This window comes from Ovis canadensis, chromosome 5 (assembly GCF_042477335.2).
Source record: "Ovis canadensis isolate MfBH-ARS-UI-01 breed Bighorn chromosome 5, ARS-UI_OviCan_v2, whole genome shotgun sequence".
Classification (NCBI taxonomy): Eukaryota; Metazoa; Chordata; class Mammalia; order Artiodactyla; family Bovidae; genus Ovis; species Ovis canadensis.
This window is the reverse complement of record NC_091249.1, coordinates 22997497-23017543: the sequence shown is the minus strand read 5'-3', so window position 1 is coordinate 23017543 and position 20047 is coordinate 22997497. Positions and strand designations below refer to the sequence as shown.

The 20047-nt window shown below is 40.0% G+C and overlaps 1 protein-coding gene across 1 annotated transcript; it reads left to right on the top strand.

Moving 5' to 3' along the window:
- The first annotated feature begins 11117 nt into the window (after positions 1–11117).
- Positions 11118–12050, top strand: LOC138441676 (olfactory receptor 7A10-like). The gene has a single exon (XM_069592773.1). It carries the CDS (start codon positions 11118–11120, stop codon positions 12048–12050), a length of 933 nt encoding a protein of 310 aa, XP_069448874.1.
- The last annotated feature ends 7997 nt before the right edge of the window (positions 12051–20047 follow it).

The following is a 20047-nucleotide window of genomic DNA, read 5'->3' as shown; positions in this document are numbered from 1 at the left end:
TTCAGTTCAGTTCAGGTGCTCAGTCATGTCTGACTCTTTGTGACCTCATGAATCACAGAATGCCAGGCCTCCCTGTCCATTACCAACTTCCGGAGTTCACTCAGACTCACGTCCATCGAGTCAGTGATGCCATCCAGCCATCTCATCCTCTGTCATCCCCTTCTCCTCCTGCCCCCAATCCCTCTCAGCATCAGAGTCTTTTCCATGAGTCAACTCTTCGCATGAGGTGGTCAAAGTACTGGAGTTTCAGCTTCAGCATCATTCCTTCCAAAGAAATCCCAGGGCTGATCTCCTTCAGAATGGACTGGTTGGATCTCCTTGCAGTCCAAGGGACTCTCAAGAGTCTTCTCCAACACCACAGTTCAAAAGCATCAATTCTTCGGCGCTCAGCTTTCTTCAAAAATGGTTAAACATCCTCAAATCAGTCAAATGATACACCAAATTAACTGAAGGAAGGATAAATATCATATGATAATTTCAGTGTGCTGTGCTAAATTGCTTCAGTCATGTCCATCTCTTTGTGACCCCATGGACTGTAGCCCGCCAGCTTCCTTTGTCCATGGGACTTTCCAGGCAAGCACACTGGAGTGGGTTATCATTTCGTCTTCCAGGGGATCTTCCCAATCCAAGGACTGAAATTTTATCTCTTTCGTCTCCTGGATTGACAGGCAGGTTCTTTACTACTAGTGCCACCTGGAAAGCCCAATCATTTCAACAGATGCAAAATAATCATTTGACAAAATTCAATATTTGTTTATGATAAAAAAAAAACCCTCAATAGAGTAGGTACAGAGGAAGCATACCACCACATAATGTAGGCTATATATACAAGTCTGCAGATAACATTATACCCAATGGTGAGAAGATGAAAAACTTTCCCTCTAAGATCAGAAAAAAGAAAAGAATGCTCACTCAGGCCACTTTCATTCAACATAGTATTGGAAATCCTAACCACAGTAATTAGACAATAAAATGCAATGCAATGCAATGCTGCTAAGTCACTTCAGTCATGTCCGACTCTGTGTGACCCCATAGACGGCAGCCCACCAGGCTCCCCCATCCCTGGGATTCTCCAGGTAAGAACACTGGAGTGGGTTGCCATTTCCTTCTCCAATGCATGAAAGTGAAAAGTGAAAGGGAAGTTGCTCAGTCGTGTCCGACTCTTCACGACCCCTTGGACTGCAGCCTACCAGACTCTTCCATCCATGGGATTTTCCAGGCAAGAGTACTGGAGTGGGGTGCCATCGCCTTCTCTGATAAAATGTAATAACAGAGTCCAAATTAGAAAAGAAGAAGTAAAACTGTCACTATTTCACTTTTCACTTTCATGCATTGGAGAAGGAAATGGCAACCCATCCCAGTATTCTTCCCTGGAGAATCCCAGGGACGGGGGAGCCTCATTGGCTGCCATCTATGGGGGTTGCACAGAGTCGGACAGGACTGAAGTGACTTAGCAGCAGCATTTACAGATAAAATGATACGATATATATACATATATATATATATATATTTAAAAATTCTAACAAAGAACTTTTTGAACTAATAAATAACTTTCTTGAAACTATGAGATACAAAATCAACATACAGATACCTCTCGTGTTTCTAGACTCTAATAATGAATTATCAGAAAAAGAAATGTAAAAACCAATCCCATTTAAAACTGCATAAAAAATGAAATAACTTGGCACAATTTATGAAAGAGGGAAAAGACCTATACACTGAAATCTAGAAGACATGGAGGAAAGAAATTGAAGAAGTCACAAATAAATGGAAATAGACCTTAAGTTCGTGGATTGAAATCATTAATATTCTTAAAATGACCTAGATATTTTTCCAAAAAGGCATACAAGTGGCAGGCAGACACATAAACAGATGTCTCAACATCATTAATTACCAGGAAAATGCAAATCAAAACAGAAAGAAATCATGTCACATTCTTTAGAATGGCTATTATAAGAAAGATGAGAGCCTGATATCTTATTCAACCTGTAACTGAAAGATTTCACTACCCTCTCCCTATTTCCTCCACCCCCTACAGCTTTTCTATGTAGTTACACGTATTTAGTCACTCAGTCGTGCCCAAATCTTTGTGACCCCCTAGCGTTCCGCCAAGGGCCTCTGTGTGTGTGTGTGTATCAGTGGGATTCTCTGGAAAAGAATATTGTAGTGGGTTGCCTTTCCCTTCTCCAGGGGATCTTCCTGACTCTGGGGTCTCCCACACTGCAGGCAGATTCTTTACCATCTGAGCCACCAGGGAAGCCGAGAGTTACAGGTATACCACCTGGCATTTTTTCTTACTGGAGGTTAATTACTTTTACAATGTTGTGGTGGTCTCTGCCATACATCAACATGAATAAGTCATAATTATATATATATATACACACACACATATATTTATATATACCCTTCTTCTTGATTCTCCCTCCCACTCCCCGCTTCCACCCGTCTAGGTCATCACAGAGCACCAGGCTGGTCTCCCTGTGTTATACGGAAGCTTCCCACTAGTTGCCTGTTTTACACATGATAGTGTCTATATGTCAGTGCTGCTTTTTCAATAGGTCCTATCCTCTCCTTCCCCCACAGTGTCCACAAGTCTGTTATCTCACCTGCATCCCCATTTCTTCTCTCTAAATTGGTTCATCAGTATATTTTTTCTAGATTCCATGTATATGCATTAGTAAATGTCATTTGTTTTTCTCTTTCTGACTTATTTCACTCTGTATAAATAACTGACTCTATGTTCATCCACCCCACTACAACTGACTCAATGCTTTCCTTTTTATAGCTGAGCTATATTCCATTGCATATATGTATCATATCTTCTTTTTCCATTCATCTTGGCACTCTAATATTAATCTAAATTTATATATATACATACACACACACACACACACACACCCCATAATATCATACATAAAACCCAAATGAACTTTTTGGCCAACCGAATAAATCATGATGACTATTGTTGACAACACTGCATTGTACAATTGCAATTTGCTAAGACAGTAGGGTATTTGCCATCACTTCATGGTGAATAGATGGAGAAACAGTGGAAACAGTGACAGACTTTATTTTGGGGGGCTCCAAAATCACTGCAGATGGTGATTGCAGCCATGAAATTAAAAGATGCTTACTCCTTGGAAGGAAAGTTATAACCAACCTGGACGGCATATTAAAAAGCAGAGACATTACTTTGCCAACAAAGGTCCATCTAGTCAAGGCTATGGTTTTTCCAGTAGTCATGTATGGATGTGAAAGTTGGACTATAAAGAAAGCTGAGCGCCAAAGAATTGATACTTTTGAACAGAAAGTCTTTTGGACTGCAAGGAGATCCAACAGTCCATCCTAAAGGAAATCAGCCCTGAATATTCATTGGAAGGACTGATGTTGAAGTTGAAACTCCAATATTTTGGCCATCTGATGCGAAGAGTTAACTCATTTGAAAAGACCCTGATGCTGGGAAAGATTGAAGGTAGGAGAAGGGGATGATAGAGGATGAGATGGTTGGATGGCATCACCGACTTAACAGACATGAGTTTGAGTAAACTCTGGGAATTGGTGATGGACAGGGAAGCCTGGCGTGCTGCAGTCCATGGGGTAGCAGAGTCAGACATAACTCAGCGACTTAACTGAAGAGAGTAGAACTTAAATTTTCTCACACATACACAAACAAACAAGATAAGTGTGTAAAGTAATGGATGTGTAAGTTAAAGGAGAATTCCTTTCACAAAGTATACATAAATCAGATCATCATGAGGTACACTTCGAATATCTTATGATTATAAATATTAACTATACCTTAATAAAGCTAATTTTTGTGAAACGAATCACCAGTCCAGGTTCGATGCATAATACTGGATGCTTGGGGCTGGTGCACTGAGACGACCCAGAGGGATGGTACAGGGAGGGAGGTAGGAGGGGGGTTCAGGATGGGGAACACATGTATACCTGTGGTGGATTCATGTTGATGTATGGCAAAACTAATACAATATTGTAAAGTAATTAACCTCCAATTAAAATAAATAAATTTATATTTTAAAAAGTAAGCTAATTTTTTAAAGCTTCTTAAAAATGAAAAAGGAGAAATAACAAACGTTGGTGAGGATGTGGAGAAAAGGAAACCCTAGTGCACTGTTGGTAGAAATGTGAATGTGTACAGCCATTATGGAGAGCAGTATGGAGATTCCTCAAAAATTATAAATAGAGCTACTATATTACCTAGGTATTCAACTTCTGGGTATTTCTCTGAGTAAAATGAGAGCAGTAATTTGAAAAGATATATGCAACCCTATATTCATTGCACCATTATTTACATTGACCAAGACATGAAAGCTACCTACATGTCCATTGATGGATGAATGGATAATGATGTGAAATACACACACACACACACACACACACACACACACACACACACACACAATGGCATACTACTCAGCCATAAAAAATAAAAATCTGGCCATTTGTGACAATGTGGATGGACCTTCCAGGTATTATGCCATACTAAATAAGCCAGACAGAGAAAGATGAAATCAAGTATGATTTCACTTGCACATGAAATCTAAAAAACAAAAGGAATAAAGAAATGGACCAAAACTTACAGATGCAGAGAACAGATTGATAATTGATATTTATCAGAGAGGAAGGGGATTGGGGTAGTTGGGCAAACTGGATGAAGGCAGTCAATTGTAATATGATACATATTAGCTGGTTTATTTTGCTGATTGGGCTTCCCAGATGACTCAGTGGTAAAGAATCTATCTGACAAGCAGGAGACACAGGTTCCATCCCTGGGTCAGAAAGATCCCCTAGAGGAGGAAATGGCGACACACTCCAATATTCTTGCCTGGGAAAACCCATGGACAGAGGAGCCTGGTGCACTGCAGTCCATGGGGTCACAAAGAGTTGACATGACTTAGCGACTAAACAACATTCTGCCTACTACACAGTCTGTTTTGTAAGTGTATCATTTTATATCATTCAAGAATCCCGGGGATGGTAGAGCCTGGTGGGCTGCCATCTATAGGGTCGCACAAAGTTGGACACAACTGAAGCGGCTTGGCAGGAACCCTTCTATAAGAGAAACAGACAGAATTAGTCACAGCCTCTGAAATGAGTGAATGCACTATTTCTTAAAAATTAAATGCAAAAACACATTTTGAGGAAGAAGACCTAAAACTATCTGCAACTAATTGTATCACAGGATCACAGCCTTGTTACTCAAAGAGTGTCCACAGACCAGGACCTGCAGAGTCAGCATCATCCAGCAGCTTGTTAGAAATGCAGTCTTTGGACCCACCAGGTCCTGCTGAATCAGATTCTGAATTTGTAGTAGGATTGCTGTTGATTTGTAGCTACAATGAAGTTAGAAAAGGACTGACTTAGAATAACTTTGCTACCCCTTATTGTTGCCATTTGAGGAAGCATACTATTCTGGGGATGCTTTCCCACAGATTTTAGATGTTTGGCAGCATCATTTCAGATGTTGTCAAACATCCCAGGGAAAAATCCTCTATGATTCAGAACTACTGGTGTATAGTTTGGAAACTAGACACACCCTGACAAGTTTACAATCAAGGACCATCAAATACTCAGATATTAATTTCAGCCGTATCATTAAACTCCTCCAAGCTCCATTTCTGCAGTGGAGAATGGAGTTCTTAAATGTACTTCCTCACAGATGAAACATCTGTAAATATTCAATCAAACAATTCTCATCAGGCACTAAGATCAAGCTTTAGCACAAAATATCTAAGTATATTTACTATCATCAAAAAATATTTTATAATGGAGAATTACATGAAAGCTCAGAACTAGAGATATAAGTATGAACTTCCTAAATGTTATGGCAAAAGTGTCATGAAGACAACATATGTAGTGCCCCAAGGTTGATTAACAAAAGAACTGAGTTCTTCCCCTTATTGAAAAAGAGAACAGAAATTTCCTGGAGATTTAAAGTATCCCCATCATAAATCAAAACTTTTGAGATACAAGAGACCTAGTTCAGGTACTCAGTCTTAGACTTAGAAAAAACTTTAACTCAAGGTTGAAACAAGGTACTAGGAGATTTAGAGATCTGAAAGGGAGGAAATTTTATGGAGAAGGAGTGAAAAAACAAGAAAAAAAATGGATTCTCTTGACTTCTACCTGATCCCTTGTGAATAGAGAATCTTTAGGGAAAATTTCCTTCCTTCCTGAACAGGTTTCCACAGGGGAATTATGTGCTTAGAGGTTGAAATAACAAGAAATGTGCCTAATGAGCAGGTAGAGGGACCTATAAAGACTAACATCTGCAGTCTCTCAGTGTGTGTAATCTTGAGCTGGATGGACACTTTATTTCCTTTGTTTGGAGTCCCAATCCTGATTGGGGTTGGGGTTGGCCTGTAGCTTCATCCCTTTCTGCTCTTTTGTCTGGGGACAGAGCCTTCTTCTCCATCATTAGCCTTCCAGAGAAGAATTCAGACTCCCCCTCAGAGAGCTTCCTCCCAGAGTTCCCCCATCAAGGTGAGTCTCCAATCTAGATGGTGGTATATGAGAAGGTCAGAAAGAAAAGAAGCCAGTTCAACTAAGCCTCAGAGGCAAAAGATTGCTGTGTCTGTTTGTTTGCTTGATTGACTAATTAAAGTATTTGTGTCAGAGGCTAGGTAATATTTCACAGTATGGCTATGCTACTCACACTTTTGATGAATGGCCTTTAATACTCTATCATTAAAATGCTATTTCATTCATGCCACAGAAATATGTTGAGATTTTTGAACCAACTGTGGTTCAAATCAAGAAGGATTTTTCCCATGCAGAAGATTCTGAGTAATGTCCAGGAACATTTTGACTGTCTCACTGGAGAGGATTGGGTGGAGGCCACAGAGGCTTTCAGCATCTTTCAATGCATGGGACAAACAGAGCAACAGAGCCTGATCTGACTGGGAGTGTCAGTAGTGTTGAGACTCAGAAAACTTGAGTTAGAGAATATCTATATGATAACATTTATAGCTGTCTTCAGGTTGTTTACCAAATCTGTAAGACTTTAGTTTTCTGGCAGCAAAATTAACAACATTGCTTTTGCTACTGGTTTAAAAGTTCAAACTCCAGGCAATGTGACAGGTCTTTATGCTTATTTCTCAGGCTAATGGGTATGAAAGACATTTTTTTGTTTTCATAAACTGTGGCTCAGCTTCAGCAAACTTTACATATTTGATCATCATTTTGACTTATCTATTATTACTGTGTCATATATCATTTGTCCAGTTTTCTCCAGTTATTAGCATTTCAAAAAATTTTATGGATTATTATTTCTCAATTGACTTTTGGAGGTTATTTTCATGATAAAATATTTGTTTTATTTCAAAATATCTATCTTCCGACTTCTGAGTTTTTTGGTTTTCATTTTGCCACATGTATATTTTATGTATAGTTTTCTAGAATGTTCATCTGAAATGTATTGGTCACTTTACACTAACATGGTAATACCTCATTTTTTGTAAGATGAATGAGGTAGGACACTAACTTCATAATCTCTCAGATAACTAGTCATTCATGATCAATCTTTTTTTTTTTTTTTTGTAAGTATTTTTTCTAATTTTTTTAACTTTTAATTACAGGGTAGTTGCTTTACAGTATTGCTTTGGTTTCTATTAAACATAAACATGAATCAGCTTCAGGCCAGATCTTATTTGACAATATAACCTTTTGCAACTAAATGGAAACACGACCTTGCCATTTGCTAGATGTTCAAAACTATTATAACTTAATTCAAAAATAAATAATGGAACATCCACTATGTGCCAGGAAGTTCTTGGTACATTACATGTTATATTCTCTTCTATCAGGCCTTTGCTTCATTAAATATCGGCACATATTCATGCCATTAAATTATTGCTATTTTTATCACATTTCATTTAGTCTGATTCTTCATTCAATTTTGCTCACTAAGTTTTTTCAGACTCTTCACTTTAACCTGGTTTCAGTTCAGTTCAGTTGCTCAGTCATGTCCAATTCTTTGTGACCCCATGAATCGCAACACGCCAGCCTCCCTGTCCATCACCAACTCCCAGAGTCCACCCAAACCCATGTCCATTGAGTCAGTGATGCCATCCAACCATCTCATCCTCTATCATCCCCTTCTCCTCCTGCCCTCAATCTTTCCCAGCATTAAGGTCGTTTCAAATGAGTCAACTCTTCGCATCAGGTGGCCAAAGTATTGGAATTTCAGCTTCAACATCAGTCCTTCCAATGAATATTCAGGACTGATTTCCTTTAGGATGGACTGGTTGGATCTCCTTGCAGTCCAAGGGACTCTCAAGAGTCTTCTCCAACACCACGGTTCAAAAGCATCAATTCTTTGGTGCTCAGCTTTCTTTATAGTCCAGCTCTCACATCCATACATGACTACTGGAAAAACCATAGCCTTGACTAGTCGGACCGTTGTTGACAAAGTAATGTCTCTGCTTTTGAATATGCTATCTAGGTTGGTCATAACTTTCCTTCCAAGGAGTAAGCGTCTTTTAATTTCATGGCTGCAGTCACCATCTGCAGTGATTTTAGAGCCCCCCAAAATAAACTCTGACACTGTTTCCACTGCTTTCCCATCTATTTGCCATGAAGTGATGGGACCAGATGCCATGATCTTCGTTTTCTGAATGTTGAGCTTTAAGCCAACTTTCTCACTCTCCTCTTTCACTTTCATCAAGAGACTCTTTAGTTCTTCTTCACCTTCTGCCATAAGGGTGGTGTCATCTGCATATCTGAGTTTATTGATATTTCTCCCAGCATTCCAGCCTGTGCTTCCTCCAGGCCAGCGTTTCTCATGATGTATTCTGCATAGAAGTTAAATAAGCAGGGTGATAATATACAGCCTTGATGTACTATCCTTTATTCTTTCATTGTATAGCTTTTCACACTCTTATATGTTTTTCTGGATAAGCATATATTCATCTACCTTTCTGAAAAGTACAAAAGTGAACAAAGCAGGTAAGGTCCCTGCCTTTTTGGGTCACACAGTCTCACAATGAGGTCAGAGTACAATGAAATAAATGTGTCGTGATGTAATGTCCTCACACATAATTATATGAAGGAAGTTATTCAGCATAAAAATACAGAATTGCCATGGTGTAGGACACCATGGATTTACAAAGCATAGCCCAGGGAGACCTCTGCATGTTGGATGAAGTTCAGAACCAGGATCAGAGTATGCCCATTGGGTTTCTCAAAACCCAAACTCCAAGAACAGCTAAGGGAAGATGCTACACGACAAAAGTGAGAAAGGAGCTAACCTCATCCCTTATCAGACCATACAAGAACTAACTGGTCAAGTAATTATGAAACAGGCCCAGGAGAAACAAGTCTTCTATGGCTTGATATTAAAAATGCCCAATTTTGTTACACTTTGTATATTTTGTTTTATGAAGTGTTGGTTTATCCCTCTGCTCATTTTCTCTTAGGGGGAACAATAAGTAAAATGTCTTTTGATATCTTTCAATATCATAGTGGTATCACTACTATTGTCTTTCAGACAAGTTCATTTTGGATCTCTTATTATTTTGCTGGGCATCAAAGGAAAATAATTAAGGTTGGAATGCTGCCAGGATCAAGGAAGATTATTCTTTCTCACAGCCTCTCAGGGACCAATTGATCTTGTTAAGATATTTTTCTCATCATTACTCTCTCTCTCTACCTCCCTCCCTCCCTCTCTTTGCTCTCTCTTTATTGAAAAGACAATTTAATGTTTGTTTAAATACACAAAATGGCCATCTCAGTGTGGAACCCCAGGTTTATTTGTCCATAGGAAACTTAAGAATTGGAATTTCAGGGAATCACTTCTATAGTATATAGGGTAAAGTTCACTGATCTGCCCAACTTGGGTTGTACACATTCCTAGTGTACTCAGTAATGCTTCAGCTGAGAAAGACATGAAAATAACACAGTGAAGAAAGACACAGTGTGTTCTGTGTCTGTTTGCTACTGGTGGGGTGTCAGAAATCTTCAGAACAAGGGTACCAGTTCTCATATATTCCAAGATGATTCTTACGGTAGTGGGGCCAAAATTCAATCAAGGGAGGTACTAAAGAGGTAAGCTGTTTCAACACATAGGATCCCTTTGCAACAAGATTAATAAAGGGCAAGATATAGTACAGAACAGGAAGTCCCTTGCCCTGGGATTTCAGCAGTAGCCGAGAGACCACGACCCTCCTCAACAGGTGGGACACCATCTCTCATAACTCTTTGTCATCTTCATTCACTTGCAACACTGGCTTTACTTTCTTTGACTTGAGCACTGGAAACAAGCACTTTCCTCAAGGCCTTTCACTAGATATTTCCTCTGCCAGGTACATACTTCATTACATAACCTTGCATCTCCCTCCCTCTCTTGCTTGAGGTCACTGTTCAAATGTCACCTTGTTGGCAGGTCTTACCTAAACACCCATGCAAAATATAAAGCCTAATTCACTCTCTCCTTTACATGAGCTAACCCTTTCTATATAGCATCTGTCACCACCTGAAATGTAATGATCTCTATTATTTGCTTAGATTTTCTATCTCCATCATTGAATGTGTGTATATGCTCAGTCGTGTCTATCTTTCTGTGACCCCATGGACTATAGCCCACCAGGCTCCTCTGTCCATGGGATTATTGAGGCAAGAATATTGGAGTGAGCTGCCATTTCTTTCTCCAGGAGATCTTCCTGACCCAGGGATCAAACCCTAGTCTCTTGCATCTCCTGCATGGGAAGGCGGATTCTTTACCACTGCACCATATGGGGAGCACCCCCCATCATTTAATAGTAGGGTCCTATTTTTTTCTTTAGCAAACTATACTTGTTGCCTAGACATTGGTAACATGGTCAGCTCTCAATTTTACTACAGAAATACACGAAAAAAATTTCTAATGAAAATAATAGGATGCATAATCCCTCAAGGAAAGAGTTGGCAGGGACAAAAATTCCATATCAATGGTGGCATGAGGGAATCTAAAGGAGACCATATTCATACACAAAACATATTTTATTGAATTACGTGACTGCAATATGTAAATACCAGCATTTAAAATGTGTGAGTAAAGCATGTAGTTGTGAAAAATTAGTCATGTTACTTTCCTCTTTCAGTGAAGTCACTTCCATCATATGGAACGGGGCAATGATACACGAATTTCAGAATTTCTTCTTCTGGGATTTTCAGAGGATCCACAACTACAGCCCATCATATTTGGGCTTTTCCTCTCTATGTACCTGATCACTGTTTTTGGAAACCTGCTCATCATCCTGGCCATCACTTCAGACTCTCACCTGCACACCCCCATGTACTTCTTCCTCTCCAACCTGTCCTTTGTGGACATCTGTTTCACTTCCACCACCATTCCAAAGATGCTGCGGAACATCCAAACACAGAGGAAAGTTATCACCTATGAAGGCTGCATCACACAGATTTATTTTCTCATCCTCTTTGCAGTGTTGGACATTTTTCTCCTGACTGTGATGGCCTATGACCGCTTTGTGGCCATCTGCCATCCCCTGCATTACACTGTCATCATGAACCCAAGACTTTGTGGACTGCTGGTGTTGATGTCCTGGATCATAAATATTCTTAATTCCTCATTACAAAGCTTAATGATGCTGCAACTGTCCTTCTGCACAAACATTGAAATTCCCCACTTTTTCTGTGAACTCAATCATATGGTCCAACTTGCCTGTTCTGACACATTTCTTAATAACATAGTGATGTATTTTGCAGCTGTCCTGCTGGGTGGTGGTCCCTTTGCTGGTATCCTTTACTCTTATTCTAAGATAGTCTCCTCTATATGCAGAATCTCATCTGCTCAGGGGAAATATAAAGCATTTTCCACTTGTGCATCTCACCTCACCATTGTCTCCTTATTTTATTGTACAATGCTTGGAGTGTACCTTAGCTCTGCAGCTGCCCATAATGCACACTCAAGTGCAACAGCCTCTGTGATGTACACAGTCATCACACCCATGCTGAACCCCTTCATCTACAGCCTGAGGAATAAAGACATGAAGAGGGCTCTGAAAGTATTCTTTGTGAGAGGTACTGTATAAGAGCTAGTTGTCATAAAACTGAAAAAGCACTTGAGATTGCAGAGGTCAAAGCCTCAGAGTCAGAAATTGTGACTATTTGATCAGACTATCAAATTATAACTTGCTCTTTTTAAATAAATACATTCCTGGAATTTGCATTTATTTGACTCTAACTTTTCTATTTGACAGAGAAGGCAATGGTACCCCACTCCAGTACTCTTGCCTGGCAAAACCCATGGATGGAGGAGCCTGGTAGGCTGCAGTCCATGGGGTCGCGAAGAGTCACACATGACTGAGCGACTTCACTTTCACTTTTCACCTTCATGCATTGGAGAATGGCAACCCACTCCAGTGTTCTTGCCTGGAGAATCCCAGGGACGGGAGAGCCTGGTGAGCTGCCGTCTATGGGGTCGCACAGAGTAGGACACGACTGAAGCGACTTAGCAACAGCAGCAGTTTCTATTCAATTCATGTAAATCACTTTATTAAGCTTCCTTTTCTCTCTGACATCCATCTGCTTTCTCTTTGTTCTATTCCCACTTTCACAAATTTACTTCAACAGTGTGTTAGGAATGTTTGGAAATTCCCACTGACTAAATGAGACTCATTGGAAAAGACTCTGATGCTGGGAGGGATTGGGGGCAGGAGGAGAAGGGGACGACAGAGGATGAGATGGCTGGATAGCATCACTGACTCGATGGACGTGAGTCTGAGTGAACTCCGGGAGTTCGTGATGCACAGGGCTGCCTGGCGTGCTGTGATTCATGGGGTCACAAAGAGTCAGATATGACTGAGCGACTGAACTGAACTGAACTGAACTGAAACGAGACAACATCGATTTTTTTTTTTTTTAAGAATAACTTTTCACAAATGACATACCTGCTCAGTCACTCAATCATGTCTGACTCTATGCAACCCTATGGACTGTAGTCCACCAGGCTCCTCTATCCACGGAATTTTTCTGGCAAGGATACTGGTGTGGGTTGCCATTTCCTCTTCCAAGGATCAAACTTGTGTCTCTTTCATCTGCATTGGCAGGCACATTCTTTACCCCTAGTGCAACCTGGGAAGGCCCCAAAATGACTTTTGTCTTACCAGATATTTTTATTCTGTTTCTCTAAAAGAAGTGTCATGAGTTGTAGTCTTCCTACCAAAAAACATCTGCTTGATCATGCAGACAATTTATGTAATTTTATAACAGAGGAAAACCTGAGACATTATTTTCACCTTTATATCCAATATTCTCATGTACATCACTATCTTAACTGCCTTTTCTCCCCCTTGAGACTGTAACATACCACTATGATTTGTGACAAGTCATTGATTTTTATTCTCCTCATTTGGATCCTGTTCTTAGCATCCGTATTGCCCACAATGGCCACTGTCAACATGATTATCAGATACATGTCTGAGAAGGAGTTCCCACTGAAAGACATATTTTAATAAACAGATTGACCTAATATGACTTTAAAATCACAGATGAGCATCAATATTTCAGTTCAGTTGCTCAGTTGTGTCCAACTCTTTGCAACCCCATGGACTGCAGCACGCCAGGCTTCCCTGTCCATCATCAACTCCCAGAGCTTGCTCAAACTCATGTCCATCCAACCATCTTACTCTCTGTCATCCCCTTCTCCTCCTGCCTTCAATCTTTCCCAGCATCAGGCTCTCTTTCAATGAGTCAGCTTTTCACATCAGATGGCCAAAGTATTGGAGTTGCAGCTTCAGCATCAGTCCTTCCAATGAATATTCAGGACTGACTTGTTTTAGGATTAACTGGTTTGATCTCCTTGCAGTCCAAGGGAACTTCAACATGATGAAGCAAAATTGTAATTCATACATTGTATTTCTTTGAAAAATATTCATTTTCCATACTGTATATCTACTCATTGGAGAATGGAGGATTGGTGTCCATGTGTTAAGGGGAGGTTTATACATATTAATGAAAGATTGATTAACATTTTTCTTTTTTTATTCAATTGTCTTCCTATTTCTGCTTGAAAACTTTCAGTGCTACCTGTAATATGACTCATGTCATTGACTTAATGGAACTGTATCTCCACTGCATTTTGTCATAACCCAAGAAGGATGGTGAATGATCACTGTCATTATCCTCCATAACTCTGTTATACTCATGATTCTATTCACATTTTATGATCAAAGAGTGGCTCAACAGACATCTTGAATTGCTGTCCAGTCATGTGAATCAGGGTACCAGTTTTTTTTCCTACATAGACATGCATGTCCTTTCAACCTCTTCTGGTTACTGAGAAATGAACCCCAGTGAGAGATTTCAATTACAGTTATCTGAAATGAACTGAAATGACAGAGTAACCATAAAAGCTATCCTGAAATACAAGAACAAATGACAAGAATAATCAGGAGCAACTATAACTCTCCTCATTCTGTTCACTTTGATTATTGTATCAGTTAGATATTGCTGCATAACAAGCCATCCTAAACCTAATGCTATAATATACTGCCTTTGTTACCAGATGAGATTATAAGGTAGAGAGTTGTTCTGAGCTCTGCTGATCTCCTAATGAGTGTAAACTCAGTTGTGAGTCTCTACATTGCTTTTCTTAGGTTTATCCATGATACAATGTGTGAGATGATACCTTTTTCACTTGACCCAATGTGATCAGTTTATTTCTCTGGTTTTATCTTCAATTTTACCAAGAGAGTACCAAGAGTGAATTGCTTTAATTTACTTCTATTTCTATACCCATATATGACACTTTTCTTTTCACCTGGGTAAGGAGATATCTCCCATCACTGCTCAGTGTGAATCAGCTATCTGTGCTCTAGATCTTACTCTGATCCATGTACCTTTAGACTTCAAAGTGATGTATTGGAAAATAATTGCATACCATATACTGCATATTTTGAAATGATAAATAAAATGATCTGTACCAAATTTACAATGCATACTGTATATTTCCATTTGCACATAATTCATGACAGTGCACAATAACTTTAAAGGCTTTTAAAAGTATTTAAATATGTTAATCTCCCTGAGTCTAAATCATTATCTATGTAGGTAACGTGGGATAATAAACATAACTTCAGAGGAAGATTTCAAGAAATTAATTATGTAAGTGGATGTATTTTTGTGGAATCCTAAGAAAATGTTCAAATATAAACATGTGTGTATTTATTTATATAAATTTATCTTTCAAATGAGCATAAGCATACCTATCTATGTACACACAGAAATGCATTTGTGGTTCTATGTTTTATATAGAAAGAAAGCTTGAGAGAAAGTTGGAGAGGATACACTATGGAGCATATATATTGAGAAAACCATAATTCAAAGAGATAATTCAAGCACATGTACCCCAATGTTCACTGCAGCACTATTTACAATATCAATGATATGATATGGAAGCAACCTAGATGTCCATCAACAGATGAGTGGATAAAGAAGATGTAGTACATATATACAATGGAATATTACTCAACCATAAAAAGGAATGAAATTGAATCAGTTGTAGTGATATCGATGAACCTAGAGCTTACCATACAGAGTGAAGTAAGCCAGAAAAATAAATATCATATATTAATGCACACATACAGAGTCTAGAAAAATGGATGGTGCTGATGAACCATTTGTGGGGGAAGAATAGAGATTTAAATGTAGAGAATAGACTTGTGAACACAAAGAAGAAAAAATAGGGGGAACAAACTGAGAGAGTGGCATTGACATATATATACCACCATGACTAAAATAGATAGCTGGCAGGAAACTGTTGTATAACACAGGGAGCTCAGCTCAGGGTGCTCTGTGATGACCTGAGATAGGGGATGGGGTGGGAAGGAGACTCAAGAGGGTAGGAATATATGTATACATATAGCTGATTCACTTTGTTGTACAGCAAAAATTGACATAACATTGTAAAGCAATTATATTCCAATAAAAATTTTAAAAAAAGACTGTAGAAAGTTAAGCATAGATTTAAAGTGAACCATAGAGGGACTGGTCCAGGATGGTGATATAGGAAGATGCTGAATTCACTCCTCCCATGGATATGCTGAATCTACAGCTACACGTGGATCAAGTCCCTCTGATAAAGACCTGAAAACTAGCTGAAATATTCCTTTCTATCAAATGAGAAAAGACCACATTGAGGCAGATAGGAGAGACTGAGATGATCTTTTGCCAAAACCCCCAACCCTGATGCAGCAACCCAAATTCAGAAGGGGTTTTACAAACCTGGAGCCTCTTCTTGAGAATTAAAATGTTCATAGCCTATATTGAGACCTGCTCTTAATATTAAGACCCCAACTCTTAAGACCTGCATGTGGGAGATGAGCCGCCAAAATACCTATCTTTGAAAACCATCAGGATTTATGTCTATGAGATGCAAAGTGACATAGCAAATGGAGACACTGCTTTTAAAAGGCTCACACATAGACTCAATCACCACATAAACTCAATGCTCACTGCTGAAGCAAAAGTTTGAAAAGTGAGGGACTATTGCTGTTTATTTAGTCGTTGTGTTCAACTCTTCACGATCCAATGGACTGTAGCCCACTAGTTCCTTTGTACATGGGATTTCCCAAGCAAGAATACTGGAGTGGGTTGCCATTTCCTGCTCCAAGGGATCTTCCCCACCCAGGTATCAAACTCGTGTCTAGTGCATTGGCAGACAGATTCTTTACCACTGAGCCACCTGGGGGATATTGAGTTGCTAATCTAAATACATCCACCAAGAGGGCAGAAGCCTGTTGAAATTCTCTCTTGGCATGGAGGCATTGGTGGGAGTCACCTCACACTGTCATTCTGCATCACTAAAGTCAGCAGATATAATTTCTTGGCTCATCCTTTATCAATCTCCACACTACAATTATCTCCTAGAAGGGAGATTTTGCACACGTCTGATCCTCTGTGATTTTTTTTCTTTATGTGCAGCATCCCAGTTTCTCTGGCAGCACTCCAGAGGACATTCTTTGGGCCAGGGTACTTGTATTCCAAGGTCTGACTGGATTGCAAAATCAAAAAGACAGTTCTTGACAGCCTACCACCTCTAGGACATTGCACGGGTAGCAGACTGAATCACACTCCAGCCTTTCTGGAATAGAGGCCTCCTCTTGCTGGTCCAGGAGCTTTGGCCTGAGGGGCAGGCTTCTGTTCTGGTGTGCTCCTAGAGGTCTGTGGCTATGATCTCAGGAAACAGAGATGAGCCTGGTGGATAAGTCTTTGTGCTCTGCCTCTGCTCTGTTTCAACTTGATAGTGAGCTTATAGCCTTGTCTGGCCTCCTGATTTTTTCAGCTGCTTCCTGGGACAACCTTACATCCCAGGAAGACAGTGGAGCTTATACTCTCAAGAACTGCAGGACTATAACCAAGGGAGGAAGAGCTCTTAAACTGCTACCACTTTCAGGACACGGGAGATAACAGACCCAGATACTCAATCTTTCTGTGAAATAAGCTTACAATATTATCATCAATTGTAGCTGCAGCCTTAGAGACAGGCTTCTCATTTAACACATACCTACAGGCTTCCCTGGTGGTTCAGTGGCAAAGAATTCACCTGCCAGCGCAACATGGGTTCAATCCCTAGTCTGGGAAGATACCCTGGAGAAGGAAATGGCAGCCCACTCCAGTATTCTTGCCTGGGAAATCCCATGGACAGAAGAGCCTGGCAGGTTATAGTCCAGGGGGTTGCAAGAGTCAGACACAATTTAACGACTTTACAATACAAGAACATAGGCTGACTATAAACGTTTTCAGTTACCTTGAGAGGTGGGTATTATCTTCATGCTCTCTCTCTACCATGTCCCAGACTCCCAGTATGCCTTGGAGTAGAATTCTCACATGTGTCTGGTGCCCCAGTTTTTACATCCAATGGCCTGGATTTTGTAGCTACTGCACAAGGAACCATCCTCAATTGCCTGGCTCTGGAGGCTGGAGGTGGGGAGGCTTGTATGTAGTGCCCAAGGTTCACTAACAAAAGAACTCAGTTCCTCCCCCTGTTGAAAAAAACAGAAATTTTCTGGAGGTTCAGAGTCTGAGTCCCCATCATAAATCAAAGTTTTGAAGACACAAGAGACCCAATCCAGACAGGTTCCTCAGTCTTTGACTTGGGAGAACATTCTAATTGAGAGTTGAGATAAGATGCCAAGAGATTTAGAGATATTAAAGGGGGGCAATTTAATGGAGAAGGAGTAAAAAGAAGAAAACAAAACTGGATTCAATTGACTTCTACACTGGCCTCTTGTGACCAGAAAATCATTAAGAAAAATTTCCTTTCTTCCAGAAGAGCTTTCCACAGGGGAATTATGTACTTAGAGGCTGAAATAACATAAGAGAAGTGTGCTTAATGAGCAGATACAGGAAGCTATAAATATCTCCACATCTGAAATCTCTCAGTGTTTGCAAACCTTGCCTAGAAGGGCCTTTATTTTGTTTTGTTTGATTTGAGTCCTAATCCTGGCTGGAGGGCTGTAGCTTCACTCTATCCTGCTGCTAGTCTGGGGACAGAACCTTAATCTCCATCATTAACCATCCAGGGAGGGGTTCAGACTCCTCCTCGGAGACCTTCCTCTCAGAGTTCCCATCCAGGTGAGTCCAACAACATAGATGATGGTGCATGAGATGGTCAGAGAGAATGGAAGCCAACTCAACTCAGCCCAGAAGCAAGAGACTGCTGTCTTTGTTCCTTTGTTTGATTAATTAATGTGTTTATTTCTGTGATTACATATTTCACAATACAAGAGTGCTATTTACACCTTTGACCATCTTTCACATTCTTTATCATTAAATTGCTGTTATGTCAGTGCTAGAAAAATATGTTGAGATTGCTAATTTAAAACTGTGCTTCTAGTCAGGGGATTAGATTTTTCCCTGGGAGACACATTGAACAATGTCCAAGGACATTTTTAGCTGTCACACTGGAGAGGGGTGAGTGGATATCATGGATGCTGTAAACATCTTTCAACGTGCAGGACAGAGCACAGTAGAGAATGATTTGGCCCAGAATATTCACAGCACTTGGGGTTGAGAAAGCCTGAGTTAAAAAACAACATTTATTGCAATATTTTTAGTTGCCTTGAGAGTCCCTTGGACTGCAAGGCGATCCAACCAGTCCATCCTGAAGGAGATCGGTCCTGGGTGTTCATTGGAAGCACTGATGTTGAAGCTGAAGCTCCAATACTTTGGCCACCTGATGCGAAGAGCTGACTCATTTGAAAAGACCATGATGCTGGGAAAGATTGAGGGCAGGAGGAGAAGGCGATGACAGAGGATGACGGTTGGATGCCATCACTGACTCGATGGACATGGGTTTGGGTAGACTCCAGGAGTTGGTGATGGACTTGGAGGCCTGGTGTGCTGCGGTTCATGGGGTCGCAAAGAGTCGGACACGACTGAGTGACTGAACTGAACCTATAGTTGTCTTCAGGTTTCTTTCCAATCTTGTAACATTTTATGTTTCTAACAGCAAAATTAGAGAACTGCTTTTGCTGCCAGTTTAAAAGATCTAATCACAATCAACGTAACAGTTCTTTAAGGGTTCCCTCCCCCCGCCCCCACCGACGTGAGGCTGATGGGTGTGAAAGACACTTCTTTGTTTCTTAAGCTATAGCTCAGATTCATCACACTTTACATATTTGATCACCATTTTGATCTGCCTATTATTATGTTGTTATTGTTTCATGGCTAAGTCATGTCCAACTCTTTTGTGATCCCATGGACCATAGCCCTCCAGGCTCCTCTGTCCATAAGATTTCCCAGGCAAGAACACTAGAGTGGGTTTCCATTTCCTGCTCCAGGGGATCTTCCCAACCCAAGAATCAAACTTCCAACTCCTGCAATGGCCTATATAATAATTACCTATTTTTCTACAGTTTTTGGCATTTCAAAAAATTTCTACAGATCATAGATTTTCAATTGTCTTTTGGAGGACATTTTTGGCCATAAAAGGTTTTACTTTATTGAAATATATCTATATTCTTAGTTTTGAATTTCTTGTTTTATTGGATGGTTTTGCCCCCCTGCAAATTGAATATGTCGCTTT